We start from the raw sequence: 14,818 nt of genomic DNA, 5'->3' as shown, positions 1-14,818 counted from the left end.
ATCCTCTATATCATTAATGAATGTTAAGTAGAAGAGGCCCTAACACCCAATCCTGTGATACTTCACTTAGTACTGGTCTCCAACTGGAAAATGTACCGTTTACCACCACCCTCTGTTCTCCAGCTTTGTATGTGCCTCAGTGTCGAATGCCTTTGCAAAATCCAGGAATACCTCATCTACAGCATTGCCAATGTCTAGGTTCCTGCTAATTTCCTCATAAAAATGTATTGGGTTAGTTTGGCATAATTGATTCTTTACAAACCCATGTTGATGACTAGTGATTATATGGTTCATGTGTAGGTATTCTGGGATACCATCTTTTAAAATTCCCTCAAACCATTTCTGTACTATCGACGTTAAGATCGCATTTGCTGGGTCATCGCTTTTTTCCTCTTTTAAATATCGGTACTACTTCCGCAATTCTCCAGGTCCCGGAAAGCTCCCCCCCCATGTAGGTTCTTGGAGAACTACAACTTTAATATCATAGATTAGTGTTCATTCTAGCACCCGCCATTTAAAAAAAAACATGCAGTTCCTCTTCCCTGCCTGGGGTGTCGCTGTCTGCTGTGATGTTTCTAGCACAGGTCTGGTTTGCATATTAGTGCTGATATACAGACCACACTGTGGTAGAAGCACTGCAGCAGACAGCGACACCCCAGGCAGGGAAGAGGAACTGCATGGGTTTTTTCAAAGTTGGCGGGTGCTTGAATGAACACTAATACATCCATACACACATTCAAACATATACACATACTCACCTTGCCAGTCTCCCCCACTGGTCGAACCTTTTCTCCAGTTGTGTATCCAGGAGATTTAAAAAAATAATAATTTGCCTGACATCTGGACTTGAGGAGCTGCACACACATCCGGGCCTCCCCAATACTGGGGGAAATTCTAGTGCAGACGGCTACGTCCAATCAGGGATGAGCTGATTGGTTGAGAGGAGTCCCAGCCCTGATTGGATGAAGCCATCTCCACTGCAATCTCCCTTATTACCGGGAAGGACCCGCATGTGTGTTTAAAACTTTTACGGTGTCCATGTTGACATAGACACCAAAAACCGTGAAAAACGCATGCTGACCTTTTCCTGTGTCTCTCATATCAATGTCAACCATTTGCTTGTGTCGACCTAGTGCTTATTGACCAAAGGCTCCAGTCATCCTTCCCGAAAACCCAAAAATCAAAGCCTCATCAAGCCAGGTCTGGTAACTGTCAGGCCCTTTAGCAAGATGACAAGCTGTTTTTCTCATGCTGGAAGTCCAACCCTGGGGGTTTCCAGGGTGAGTGGTCGGTTCCTGGACTGACCATGTATAACAGACCTCCACAAACAATTCCTAGGTGTTAGACATGGTATTTTTCGACTACGCCCTTTAATTTTTTATTCTAACCAATTTGTTACCACCGGTCTGCCTGCCAGATGCCGCCAAGGCTTCTTCCCTTCTGCCGACTGCAATGATCACCCCTGTCCCCCCTTCTCATCACGGACAAGGTTTCTCTGCAAAATTTTTCTTGGTGTGGAAGCCCAGTGTTTATTCCACAGCATTCTCAACCTGAAACAGCGCAACCTGTTCCAGAGATTACCCAAATTCAGAATGGAGCCTCTTTAATCCATTCTTCAGACTCTATAACCAGGAGACTTCATGGCTTTTTTAGACATTCAGGACGCCTATCTCCACATTTCCATTTGTCAATATCGCCAGTATTTTCTTTGCTTTATGGTGAGAGACAGGCATTACCAGTTCAAGGCTGTGCACAGCGCAGTGAGTCTTCACAAAGGTGATGGCTGCCCAACTTCACCTACAAGGAACTTGTGTTCTACCTTATCTGGATGACTCCCTTCTGCTAGTGCAGTCTCCAAAGCATCTGCAAAGTCATCTCCACCTCTTACAGGATCTGCTACAATCCCACAGATAAATAATAAACTGTCAGAAATACAGTATAACCCCATCCACAACAGTGCTTCATTTTTTTTTTTAATTGAGGTTTTCTTTATTATTTTCTTATAAATCCAAATCATTTTCGTAATTTCTAAAATCAAAGTGTTACATTCTATTTCAGAGTTTTTCTGACATTTGATACAATCTTATTTTTCTGAGTTTTGTGCTGGGTCCCATGACCGTGTGTCTCCTCTTACTTATTGGCCAAATGGCCCTCTAGTCTACGTGCTGTGTGTTTTACTCTTAATTTATTTTTGGTGTTTCTTTACACTCGCTTCTTTGTGTGTCTTCCTTCTATTCTCCGTCTTATTCTATGGTGAGCTTGGTGTTTTATTGGTGTATTAGCTTAATTTATCACACTTCCTTTATCTATTGTTTACATTAAGTGATTCTTTGTGACTTTTTTTTTTTTTATGTATTACCCTTCCCTCCTCCTGTTTGTGATCTGTATGTTGTGTCCTTGTGTCCTCGTGTTTATAGGAGCCCACGGGCATGGTCCCAGCACCTTTATTTTGAGACATCTCATGTTTACCAGTATATCTATCTTTAACACCTTGCTTTTTACCTATCCTACTCAACCCTCTTGCCCCCCCCCCCTCCCTTTCCCTCCCTCCTTCTCCCTCCCTCCCTCTTGGTTAACAAGTTAATTCACTCATTTTACTTCTCCATATTATTCTCATTGGTGTTATCCTTACTATATGACCTCTTATCTTACTTTTCCTATCTTCCTCGGTTAATCCCCCTCCAGTTAACCCACTTCTTCCAGATCTTGTAAAATCTTTGGTCCGTTTCTCTCGCCAGGTGTATGTGTCTTTCATGTTCCATGGTGGAATTGACCAGAGCTATCCATGTAGAAGTCTCAGGTCCTTCCCTTGCCATCCACTTCCTAGCTATACATATTTTGGCAAGGGTGCAAAGGCCAATAAACAATAGGCCGTTGTCCCTATCCTCAGGTGGGGCTTCGAATATCCCAAGGATGCATCCTCTAGGAGTGCTCATTATCCTTGGGATACCCAAGGCCATCATTATCCCTATAATTGCATCCCAGAAGGTCGCTATCCTTGAACACTTCCAGATCAGGTGAAAGAATGATCCGTTATTATCCATGCATTTGGGGCAGTTAGTATTTGTTCTCCCACCATATTTATACATGCGGACTGGGGTAACATAGGTCCTGTGGATTATAAATAATTGTACCTGCTGGAATCGAATCTGATTAGTGGCCTTGCATACATTAGCCAGTGTTTTCCCCCACTCTTCCTCCGTTATTGCCCCAAGATCTCCCTCCCATTTATTTTTCAACTCCTCCAGGCCTTCCTTTTGCTGCTCTTTCATAAGAGTTTTATAGAGCAAGGACACCTCGTGCCCCATTTTAGAGCTTTTAATCAGCCTTTTAGCTGGTGAGTCTACTATGTCCGGTAATCCTTTATTAAACTGATTCCCCAGGGCATGCCTCAATTGAAAGTATCTGAACTGGTACCCATTTGGAATGGAGAATTCAGCTTTCAATGACATAAAGGACCTCAGCCCCTGTCTATCATATAACTGCCCAATCTCAATCAGTCCCACTGACCCCCATGTTCTATCCATCTGTAATTCTTCTAACTCCCTCAGGAGTCGGGCATTATAGAGCGGTGTCTCTGGGTCTATTCCTTGACCACCCATTATCACCTCAACTTGCCTCCATACATTTACTGCTTGTTTAACAATAGGTGGCCACCTACGATTCATATTTCCCGAGAGGAGTATATGTAATGGTGTATGTCCTGGGGAGACAACTTCTATCATTGCCTCTGGCAATTCCTTTTCCTGTCCACTCTTTATCCATGTCTTAAGTAATGCCATTTGGGCAGCTAGATAATACAGCCGGAAATTGGGCAGTGCCAGTCCACCCTCGTTCTTAGATCTATACAAAATGTTTTGCCTAATTCGAACCCTTTTACTGCCCCAAAGTAAGGAGGAGATCCACCCTTCAATTGTTCGAAAGATTCTTTGTGGCAAGTAAATTGGAGAATGTTGCAAGACATATAACAGCTTAGGCTGAATGATCATTTTTACAAGGTTGACTCTCCCTGTAAGAGTCAGTGGAAGCCTGCCCCAGGGGCCAATTTTAGATCTAATATAATCAAGCTGGGGGATTACATTAAGAACTTCAAACCTGGCAGGGTTCCTTGAAACCCTTATTCCCAGATATTGGAATTCCTCTACTATTTTTAGGGGTGTGGGGGCTGCTAATACCGTAGGGTCCGATTTGCTCAAGGGGAGTATACATGATTTGTTCCAGTTAATCCTCAATCCCGAATTATTCCCAAAGCTATTTATTAAATTCAATATTTCCGGCATGTCTTTAACATGATTCTGTAGGAACAGTAGGACATCGTCCGCGTATAAGGCGATACGATCCTCCACTGTTCCCACTCTCAACCCTCCAATCGACCTACTTCCCCTAATCAGGCACGCCAGTGGCTCCATAGCGATTGCGAATAGGGCTGGGGAAAGTGGGCATCCTTGCCGGGTGCCCCTCTCTAGCTTAAAGATAGGGGAAATATACCCATTCACCGACACCCTTGCCATCGGGGCCGTGTATAATAATCTCACCCAATTTATAAATACCGGTCCCAACCCTATCCACTCCAATGCCTCCCACAGATAATCCCATTCAATAGTGTCAAATGCTTTGGCGGCGTCTAACGAGACAACCGCTTCTTCTCCCCTATACTCTCTATTACAATGAAGATGATAATGTAATCTACTTAAGTTTGTAGTGGTTGACCTTCCTGGCATGAAGCCAGTTTGGTCTGGATGTATAATTTCGACCAACGCCCCATTTAAGCGGGTTGATAGCACCTTGGCCAAGATTTTACCATCGTTTGTTAGTAGGGAGATTGGTCTGTATGATTCCCTTAGGGTAGGATCTTTATCTTTCTTTAATATATTTATTATAAGGGCTTCTGACATAGAAGGGGGTAGTTTCTTTCTGCCATATACCTCATTGAAGACCTCAAGTAGGTTTTTGGCGAAAAACCCACTATATTTCTTATAAATTTCTTGTGGAATGCCATCCAGGCCGGGAGCCTTTCCCCCTGGGACATCCTTTATTGCTTCTTCTATTTCATGGATTGACAGCGGGGCTTCTAACCTATTCCTGGTTTGCTGTGACATAGTCGGGGGTTTTATCTGTGCAAGATAGTCATGGATTTCTTCTGGGGTACAGTCTAGCTGGGATTTATAAAGTTGCTGATAGTACTGGCTAAAGCTCTCCACTATATCTGGTGTGAGCTGGACAGCTTTACCGTCATTGTTCTGGATCTCTCTCACAATGCTCGGTGGACGGTCCATTTTTGCAAGGTTGGCTAAAAAACTGCCAGGTCTATCCCCCTCAGCGTATCTCTTGTGCCCAGCAAAAATGTCCCTATACTTTGCTTTATCCAGCAATTTTTGGTTCCATTCCTCCTGGGCCTTCAGCCAGATATCTTTACTTTGCTTTGATCTATCTTGTAAATATTTTTGCTCTAATTTGTTACTTATATCCTCCAGCTTTTGTTCCTCCTGTCTATAGGAGGTTTTCAACTTGGCTATTTCCTTAATTAATGAACCCCTTAGGTTAGCCTTAAATGTGTCCCATACAATCTCTATTGGCGCTGAGTTCCTGTTGAGGTCCAGAAATTCCCCCCACAGAGATTCCAAATTGGTCTCTGTGTCTAAACGGGTCAACCAAAAGGGGTTTAATTTCCAGTAGGTATACCCTTTCTTTTCCCCTGGCGCAAATATAATTTCTAGAGGTGAATGGTCAGATATCCCTCTCACCCTATATTCCACCCCCTGCAATTTTGGGAACCAATCATCTGTAACCAGGGCCATGTCAATTCTAGAAAAAGCCTCGTGCGTTTTGGAGAAGCACGAGAACTTCTGCTCTCCAGGATGGGTTTCCCTCCAAGCATCTTTTAACCCCATTTCTTTAGTCATTGACAGGAATCCAGTCCCCCCTCTGTTACCCCCTTGTCTTATTTGGCTTTTCCTGTCCAGTTGGGAATCAAGGACGTTGTTAAAATCCCCCATTACTATAGCAGGGGTATTGGGATATGTTGCCATATATTCTGCCGCCTTCTTAATAACTTCATAATTAAATGGTGGGGGTATATAAACTGCCATCAGTAGAAAAACAAACGAGTCTAGTCTACATTTCATGAAAACATATCTCCCCCCTTGATCTACTTGTACTGCTTCTGCCGAAAAGGGAATTCCTTTCCGTACCAGTATAGATACCCCTCGTGATGTTGAAGTAAATGTAGAGTGATAAGCCCACCCAATCCATGGTTTTTTAAGAGATAACAATTTACCCCCCACTAAGTGCGTCTCCTGGAGGCAAATAATGTCGGTTGCATATTGGCGTAACTGCCGCATTACTATGGCCCTTTAAATTCTGTCGTTCATCCCCCTCACATTCCATGTGAGGAGGCTTTATTTCAACGGTCCCATACTTTTTTTCTTTTTTTTTTCTTTTTTCCTCCCCGTATGACTTGGGTTCTGTTCAGGGGTTCACCTACTCCCCTAGGGGTCATATAAGTAACTATAAGCTTATAACCTGTCAACCTTTTTCCCCATCCCCCCTCCCCCCTCCCTGCATGCCCCTCCCTCCACCAGACATGCCTCAGTCCCCACCCCCTTCCCCTATTTCCCCAGCGGAGCCTTCTCCTTTCTTTTTTTCTCGGGGCAATCAATTTAATGACCACTAGCGGGGAGTTCTCTCCCCCTCTTAAATTACCACCATTTTGCCCCCGGCGCTGTCACTTTTAATCCTATCTACCTATATATCTGAGTCAGCAAAAAAACAACAAAAAAAAACAACATATATATATAAGGGGCCTCAGATACAACATTCAGTTCTGATTTTTAACTGACTCTCAGCATCCTAGCTGAGAATGAGTGTCCACTGGGTCCTTTTCTTTTCTTCAGGTGGAGTTCAATGGCTGTGTGGCTGGAAAGTTCCTATCCAGCCAGGTTGCCACCTCAGTAGGGGTAATGAAAAACTTAGTCTTTCCATCGTGTATCACTCTAAGTTTGGCAGGGAACATCATCGCATACTGCAGCTGAAGCTCTCTTAGCCGCTTTTTCACCGTATTGAATTGCGCTCTTTCTCTTTGTACGCCTCCAGCGAAATCGGGAAAAACGGATACCTTCTTACTGTTCCATATCAGTGGCCCTTTAACTCTGCCCAGTCTCAAAATTGCATCTCGGTCTGTGTAATGAAGTATTTTAGCAATGAATGTACGGTCTTGGGCTCCAGGCGGGGGCGGCTTCAGAGAAACTCTGTGCGCCCTTTCTATTGTAAAATACTTTGTGAAGGCCTCTTGCCCATATGTATCAATAAGCCACTTTTGAAGGAATAATTCTGGGGAGGTACCTTCTGATTTCTCAGGGAGTCCCACAAATCTAAGGTTATTCCTCCTTAGTCGCCCTTCGATATCCGTTAATTTTGCGTCCATAGTTTTTATTTGGGCGGCCATACCTTCGATTTTCCCTATTAGGGGATTAACAGTATCTTCCAGCGCTGAGGTCCTTTCCTCTACTTCTTTTGTCCTCCCTTCGACCTTTTGCACTGCCTGGCGTATTGAATCAAGATCTTCTTGAACTTTTTCGATCTTGTTAGCCAGGCGTCCTTCGCTTGCTGCTAGAGCGTCTAGAACTTTTTGAGTTGCATCGGGTTCTGGAGCCTTGTCGCTTTCAGGGGGGGTAACAGGGGGGGTTCCCTCTCCTTTAGCCGCAGCGGTTGGAGTGGCAGGTGCTCTGGCGTATTTAGCAAGGCGATTTGCTGTGGTTGCATTCTGTGACTTTCCCATTTTAGTTTACTATGCCTGTGGCATTAAGTAACTTTATTTTGATGTATTGCAAGTATTGTTTATTTTGCCGGTTTTCTCCTGCGGTTGCTTCTTATGACAATTTACTATCAGTCAGGTGGCCCTACACCGCATATGCACCTCTAGCTGCATACAATATCTGCCACAGAAATGCTCAGTTATGTGATGTCTTTAAGCCTAGCTTTTGTCTGGGCTTACTACGTCTCCTACACCATCCGTTCACCTCCCTCTGGGGAGAGAGCGCTTGAGTGCGTGAGTGCTCAAGAGTCCCCTGTTCACTTCAGTGATAGTGTCCCTATGGGCCTTTCAAATTCAACAGGCAATTTTTAGTCCTATCTCGGCAGTAACAGCTCCTGCGGTTTCCTATCTCCCCAGTGGTTATATGACAGTGTTTGTTTTAAAGAATAAATCTTTGAGAGGTAGAGCAGGATATATAGTTCTTTTTTGGAGGCAGCAGCCCCCTTCCTGCTGAAGGAGAGCACTTAGCTGAGTATATACTCAAGATATCAGTGTCAGCAGGAATGAAATAACCGTCCCATCACATTAGCAAGTAGAGTTGCAGTTTCTTCCCAATTTTGCCATAGAGCGAGAAGGGTACCTGTATTTTCCGCCGCTGTCTGTCCTCCTTTACCTCCTCCTGGCAGGGTCCCTTGCTCCCGCTGTTCCCCCCTCCTCCTTCCCCCCTCCTCCTGGGCAAATTTTCGCCTGAGCTCCCTTGTGTTTGGCCGCGTTCAGTATCTGCCAGCCGGGGCTCGCTGCTTCGCCCGTCCGCTTGCAGCGTCTCCCGTCTGCGGCGTCACGATACTGCGCCCCCTCTTTCCTCCGTCACCACCTCCGTCACTGCAGCCGTCAGCCTCTGCTCGGATCTCTCCCCTCCGTCCACTCTGGCTGCTATATCCTGCGCTCCACAGCGGCACCGCCGCCGACAACAGCAGGAAGGCAATCCGTCCTTTCCTCACCTCAGTCAGGTAAATTTTTTAGACAGCGTCCGGGGGCTTTTTCAGTGTAATACTTTCAGTGTAGCAGAGCGGGAGAGACCGGCAAACACGTCTCACTCCCTGCTCTCCGTGGCCACGCCCCAGGTGCTTCATTTTTGAGCATTGCTTGATACCCCTACGCAGAGGGTCTACCTACCAGCAGACAAGAGGACAGATCTCTGGGAGATGATTTGTACTTTTCTGAAACGCAGCAGGGTTTAGGTTCATCTGTGCATGTGGGTGTTAGGAAACCTTGTGTCCTGCTTCGAAATGGTTGAATTTTGACAATTTCACTCCAAACCACTACAGCTGGAGCTGCTCCATCAGTGGAGTCGCTCTCACTTCCACCTCAAGACCCAAATGCTACCTTTATTTGCCTCTCTCCCCTATGTTGGCTCAAACCTTCTCATCCCAGTATGGGACGCACCTTTGCAAATTACAACTAGATTCTGCTGACCACAGTCGCCAGTCTCTGAGGTTGGGGAGGTGGAAGATCGTTCCTTTCAGGGTTTATGAGCAAGCCACGAAATGTGCCTGCCCATCAACCTCTTGGCAATTCGAGGCAATCTTCTGTGCTCTTCATCAGATGGAACCAATGTTCCACGGCAGGCCAGTGCAGATATAAACGTTAAATATTCCGGCAGTCCCTTAAATAAATCACCAGGGCAGCACTATTAAGTCAAGCCACCATGGAAGAATTCACCACGATTCTCAGGTGTGTGAAACGGTTTCTTCCCTCCTCATCAGCAGTGTACATCCCCGGAGTCTTCAACTGAGAGGCCGATTCCCTCATTCGACAGGATGTCCATTCAGGAGAATGGCTGCTTCTCCCGGAGGTTTTTTACCTCTTGACAAAATACTGGGGTCAGCCTCAGGTGTACCTAATGGCCCCCAGGCAGCTATACTTGTGCAGCTTTTGGAACAGGGATCCAGCAGCGTGCCTATTGGAGGCCCTCTCGGAATTGTGGAAAGATGGTATACATCTTTCCTCCCATTCTCACACAAGTGTTGGGTAGGCTGAAAAATGAGGCAGTGACCACCATTCTGCAGGCTCCAGATGATCCTGATACATGGACTTTCTCAGACTGTCAGTTACCCCTACAAACCATCTTTGTAATCACTCGGATCTCCTTATATTGAAGGTCCAGGTGTCAACTTTCTCAGTGTTGTTTCAACAACAAGTGGCAGCTTCTTCCACTATTCATACTTTTTTGCAAGGGATGCTACACCTTCATCCTCTGGTGCATCCATGGGATTTGTCGCTAGTCCTTCGTAAACTTCAGGGAACTCCAATTGAACTATTGGATTCCATGGCTGACTTGTAAGACTGTTTTCTTTTGGGCATGGCCTCCACTCGTAGAGTTTAAAACATAGGGTCTCTCTCTCTTGACGTGCTCTTTTGGTGGTCAATGAGGACAGAGCAGTGTTACACACTAGACAGGACAATATGCCTATGGTTATGTATGGGTTTCACATCAACCAGGAAATTGTTGTATAAGTTATTTCTCCAGAATGATGTTCTTCAGCCTCTGATTATTTGGAGACATTGGATGTGGTCTGGGCCCTGCGTATTTATGTGCGCACGATCGCTCCTTTTAGCATATGACATATACAGTACAAGATCGGCTGGCCTGCCTCAAAACTTGTCTCACCATTTGCCAGGCCAATCTGTTGGTGGGGAAACCGGTGCCAGCTTCTGTGTAGGCCCTTTCCACTCGGTCTGTTGGTGCTTTGTAAGCGGCACCCGCCAGTGTTTCCTGCAGAGCAGCCACGTGGGCTTCTGTGCATATGATCATCAAATTCTACCATTTTAACACCTTTGCCTCAGAAGATGCTGCTTTCAGGCGAGGGGTTTTCATTGCAGCTTGGGAGCATTTCCACCCCTAAAGGGACAGCTTTGGGATGTCTTATAGTCCAGGAATCCACCATGGGCTAAAAGTAAAAAAAAAAAAAAAAAATGTTGTCTTACCTGTAAAATCCTTTTCTCTGAAGCCGTGGTGAATGCTGGGTTCCTGCCCTTACACCTCTGTCTGGGCAGGGTTCTGTTAGATTTGGACCCAGTCAGGGGAGTGTTAGCTTGTGCTTGATTTGTCTTCCTGACTGTGTGGTCTTCTCTCCTATACCTGGCTTGTTTAGTTTTACTGGTTCCTGAGGACAGGGGGAAAAGGGGAGGAGGAGCCTGGTAACTTATGCTGCTTTCCCACTGCCTACCCGGGTAAAGACCAGTTTTTTTTAAACGTGTCTTTACCCGGGTAATAGCCACAAAGACCCTTTCCCACTGCAGCTTTTAAACGTTAAAATAACGTTTAAAAGCAGTTTTTGTCCTATTCACACTTACCGGTGTAAACCACAAAGCAACACGTTTAAACTCTCTAGTAAACGTTGCCTGTCATTAAAAACATCACATGCACCAACCTTTATTATTATTTCTAAATACCGTTTAAAACCCTTTCCCATTGCCAAAAAAACGGCTCTTACACGGTAAAAACACTGCTTTTTACACGGGTAACAAATACCGGTATTTGTTACCCGTGTAAAGCAACCTGGAGCTTTCCCACTGCAGCTCTAGCCGTTTAAAAAGGCTAAAAAAACTGCATTTTACCGTGTAAAGCCTGCAGTGGGAAAGGGGCATTAACTTCTTGGTGCCTGGGTTCTCCAATCCCCACTATGCCCATTGTCCCAACATCCACCATGGTTTCTTGGTTCAGCATCTCACTAACCTTGCTGAAATGTTAAAGAGGATTTTTGGCCACATACTGTTGAATTATTTTCTCTGAAACAGACTTTGGAACACTGCGTTCCTTCCCTTATGCTCAGTCGTGTAAAATTGAGGTCCTTTACTGCCTTTTCCCCATCCCGTGGTCCAGTGTCCCACAGCCTTCTCTAGAGAAAAGGATTCAACAGTTACTGACCAAATATCCTCTTATCTCACCTCTGTACACAGACCGTGACAAAAAGAGAATGAATCGTGGTCTTGTCTATAACATAGATTGGGGACACTGAGTAGGTCTAGAGACCAGTTAGAACCAGAATTTAATGAATAGCTCTGAAAGTAAAAAGTTATATGAAGTATTCCCTGCATTTAATTAGGATTTACCATGGGTGCAGGTCAGGGTTTGGGTGGACATTAGGGTTGGCCATCACTGATAACGAGGCTTCCAGTCCTGTGACAATGACAGGGAAATGTTACTGGCCAATGGCTGCTGTTCTGTTGGTGATGTCACAGTGACTGGGTGGTTGCATTGTGCATTATTAAGGCGGGTCTGTTCTAGTTGATTTATTTTCTCTTTTCACCAACAGTCAGATTTGCTGTAAGTACATTTAGAATTGTAATAAAGTGTTTAGAAATGACTGATACAATGACAATCTGCTCCTCAGTGTAAGATAAATACATTTTGATTTGCATACATTTATTTCATTCTCGGCAGATGAAGACAGAAGGAAGCATATCGTGATGGGAGATCTCATTTTGGTACCAGACATTAAAATAGAAGATAACATCATACAAGATTCTCCAGGAGAAAACACCATTATCTCAGATATACATCCAGTGCTTCATAGTGCAAATTCATCATGGTCCTTCATCGCAAGGGGACTCTACTCCTAATAACTCTGCCATTGTTACACGTAGTACAGGTCATACAGCGGATACAGGCTTTCCATGTTCTGAGTGTGGGAAATGTTTTACTTGCAAATCAGCTCTTGTTATCCATCATAGAAGTCACACAGGTGAGAAACCATTTCCATGTTCTGAGTGTGGGAAATGTTTTACACAGAAATCAAGTCTTACATCACATCAAAGACATCACAAAGGTGAGAAAGCATTTCCATGTTTTGAGTGTGGAAAATGTTTTAAAGATAAATCATATCTGGTTTCACATCAGAGACTTCACACAGGTAAAGAAACATTTCCATGTTCTGAGTGTGGAAAATGTTTTAAAAAGAAATCAGAACTTATTGTACATCAGAGAAGTCACACAGGAGAGAAACCATTTCCATGTTCTGAGTGTGGAAAATGTTTTACACAGAAATCAGGTCTTATTATACATCAGAGATGTCACACAGGTGAGAAACCATTTCCATGTTCTGAATGTGGAAAATGTTTTAAAGATAAATCAGCTTTTGTTAAACATCAGAGAAGTCACACCGGTGAGAAACCATTTCCATGTTCTGAGTGTGGGAAATGTTTTACCCAGAAATCAACTCTTGCTTTACATCAAAGATGTCACACAGGAGAGAAACCATTTCCATGTTCTGAATGTGGAAGATGTTTTAAAGAGAAATCAGATCTTGTTTCACATCAGAGACAACACACAGGTGAGGAACCATTTCCATGTTCTGAGTGTGGAAAATGTTTTAAAAAGAAATCAGGACTTGTTGTTCATCAGAGAAATCACACCGGTGAGAAACCATTTCCATGTTCTGAATGTGGAAAATGTTTTACACAGAAATCCGCTCTTGATAGACATCAGAAATGTCACAGCGGTGAGAAACCATTTCCATGTTCTGAGTGTGGAAAATGTTTTACACATAAGGCAGGTCTTGTTCTACATCACAGACGTCACACAGGTGAGAAACCATTTCCCTGTTCTGAGTGTGGAAAATGTTTTACAAAGAAAACGAGTCTTCTTAAACATAAATGCCAAAACAGTAGAAGAGGCACAGGCATTTGTTAGAGTGTTTTTTTTCTAAATTTTTGAAAAAAGCTGCAAGAAGCTGCAGTGAAACGCGTCAGGGTGCATTGACCAAATTGCTACATCTGTGTCTGCACTTGGACCAATATCTGGACTCTGATGCTGTTGGACCCATAGAGACTGCACAAACTACTCCTGATTCAGGTTATTGGCACATATCTATCCACTGTGACTAGTGAGGAACCACCAAATGAACATTTATCTATGGACACCTGGGACTCTCCTCCAGCAGTGATGGGCCTGGGAATGACCACCTGCAATGCCTTGTGCATCTCTTGTTATGAAGTTAGCAGCCATTACCTAGACTGAGTCCATTTATGTTAACAGGAATTTTTAGTAATTATACAAGAATGTTTTTGTTTTGTTTGTTTTTTTAAATCGTGTAGTCTTTTTATTGATTTTCAAAAAAAAAAACATAACACAAACATAGTATCGAAAATAAATTGCCATCCTTATGGTGTGAACACATGGGGCGATATGATTGCTGGCGATATATCGCTAGCAATATATCGCCAGCAATCATATTGCTCAGTGTCTCCTCATCAGAATGAAAAGGAGACACTGCTACAGAGGGGAGGGAGCAGCTCATGCAACCATTAGGGAGTACACACGGGAGCGCGCAGCTGGCGATATGGTCGCTCAGCGACCATATTCCCAGCGATTTCAGCCAATATTGCGCCCCCCGTGTGTACACACCTTAAGGTAACTTTTAACAGACATAAGTTTGTCCAAGTGTCCTTCTATCCCATAGGTGCATACATATACATAGACACACACACACAGTGTCCTTCTAGCCCATAGGTGCATACATATACATAGCCCCACACACACACAGTGTCCTTCTATCCCATAGGTGCATACATATACATAGACACACACACACACACACACAGTGTCCTTCTATCCCATAGGTGCATACATATACATAGCCCCACACACACAGTGTCCTTCTATCCCATAGGTGCATACATATACATAGCCCCACACACACAGTGTCCTTCTATCCCATAGGTGCATACATATACATAGCCACACACACACAGTGTCCTTCTATCCCATAGGTGCATACATATACATAGATACACACACACACACAGTGTCCTTCTATCCCATAGGTGCATACATATACATAGCCACACACACAGTGTCCTTCTATCCCATAGGTGCATACATATACATAGCCACACACACACACACACACACACACACACACACACAGTGTCCTTCTATCCCATAGGTGCATACATACACACACACACACACACACACACAGTGTCCTTCTATCCCATAGGTGCATACATATACATAGCCACACACACACACACACACACACAGTGTCCTTCTATCCCATA

The 14,818-nt window shown here is 44.2% G+C and overlaps 2 protein-coding genes across 2 annotated transcripts in view; both read left to right on the top strand.

The window, feature by feature from the left end:
* LOC146007459 (uncharacterized) overlaps positions 1 to 14,818 on the top strand; it is a 606,258-nt gene that overhangs the window by 530,382 nt on the left and 61,058 nt on the right. The gene's annotated exons all lie outside the window — the stretch shown is intronic.
* LOC146009546 (uncharacterized) lies at positions 11,945 to 13,865 on the top strand. The gene is made up of 2 exons (XM_083149991.1): positions 11,945 to 11,986; positions 12,267 to 13,865. The coding sequence occupies exons 1-2, from the start codon at positions 11,945 to 11,947 to the stop codon at positions 13,446 to 13,448; spliced, it is 1,224 nt and encodes a 407-aa protein (XP_083006117.1). The 3' UTR covers positions 13,449 to 13,865.

Source organism: Crinia signifera, chromosome 6 (genome assembly GCF_055691185.1).
Source record: "Crinia signifera chromosome 6, ASM5569118v1, whole genome shotgun sequence".
Taxonomy (NCBI): Eukaryota; Metazoa; Chordata; class Amphibia; order Anura; family Myobatrachidae; genus Crinia; species Crinia signifera.
Note: the sequence above shows the minus strand (reverse complement) of the source record. Positions and strands in the feature narration are given on the sequence as shown.

Bases quoted from the DNA above. Each gene is read 5' to 3' on its own strand.
- LOC146009546 (XM_083149991.1), top strand. From the start codon at position 11,945: ATGACAGGGAAATGTTACTGGCCAATGGCTGCTGTTCTGTTG. The intron at 11,987-12,266 runs GTGATGTCACAG...TTAAAATAGAAG, and splicing joins CAATGGCTGCTGTTCTGTTG to ATAACATCATACAAGATTCT.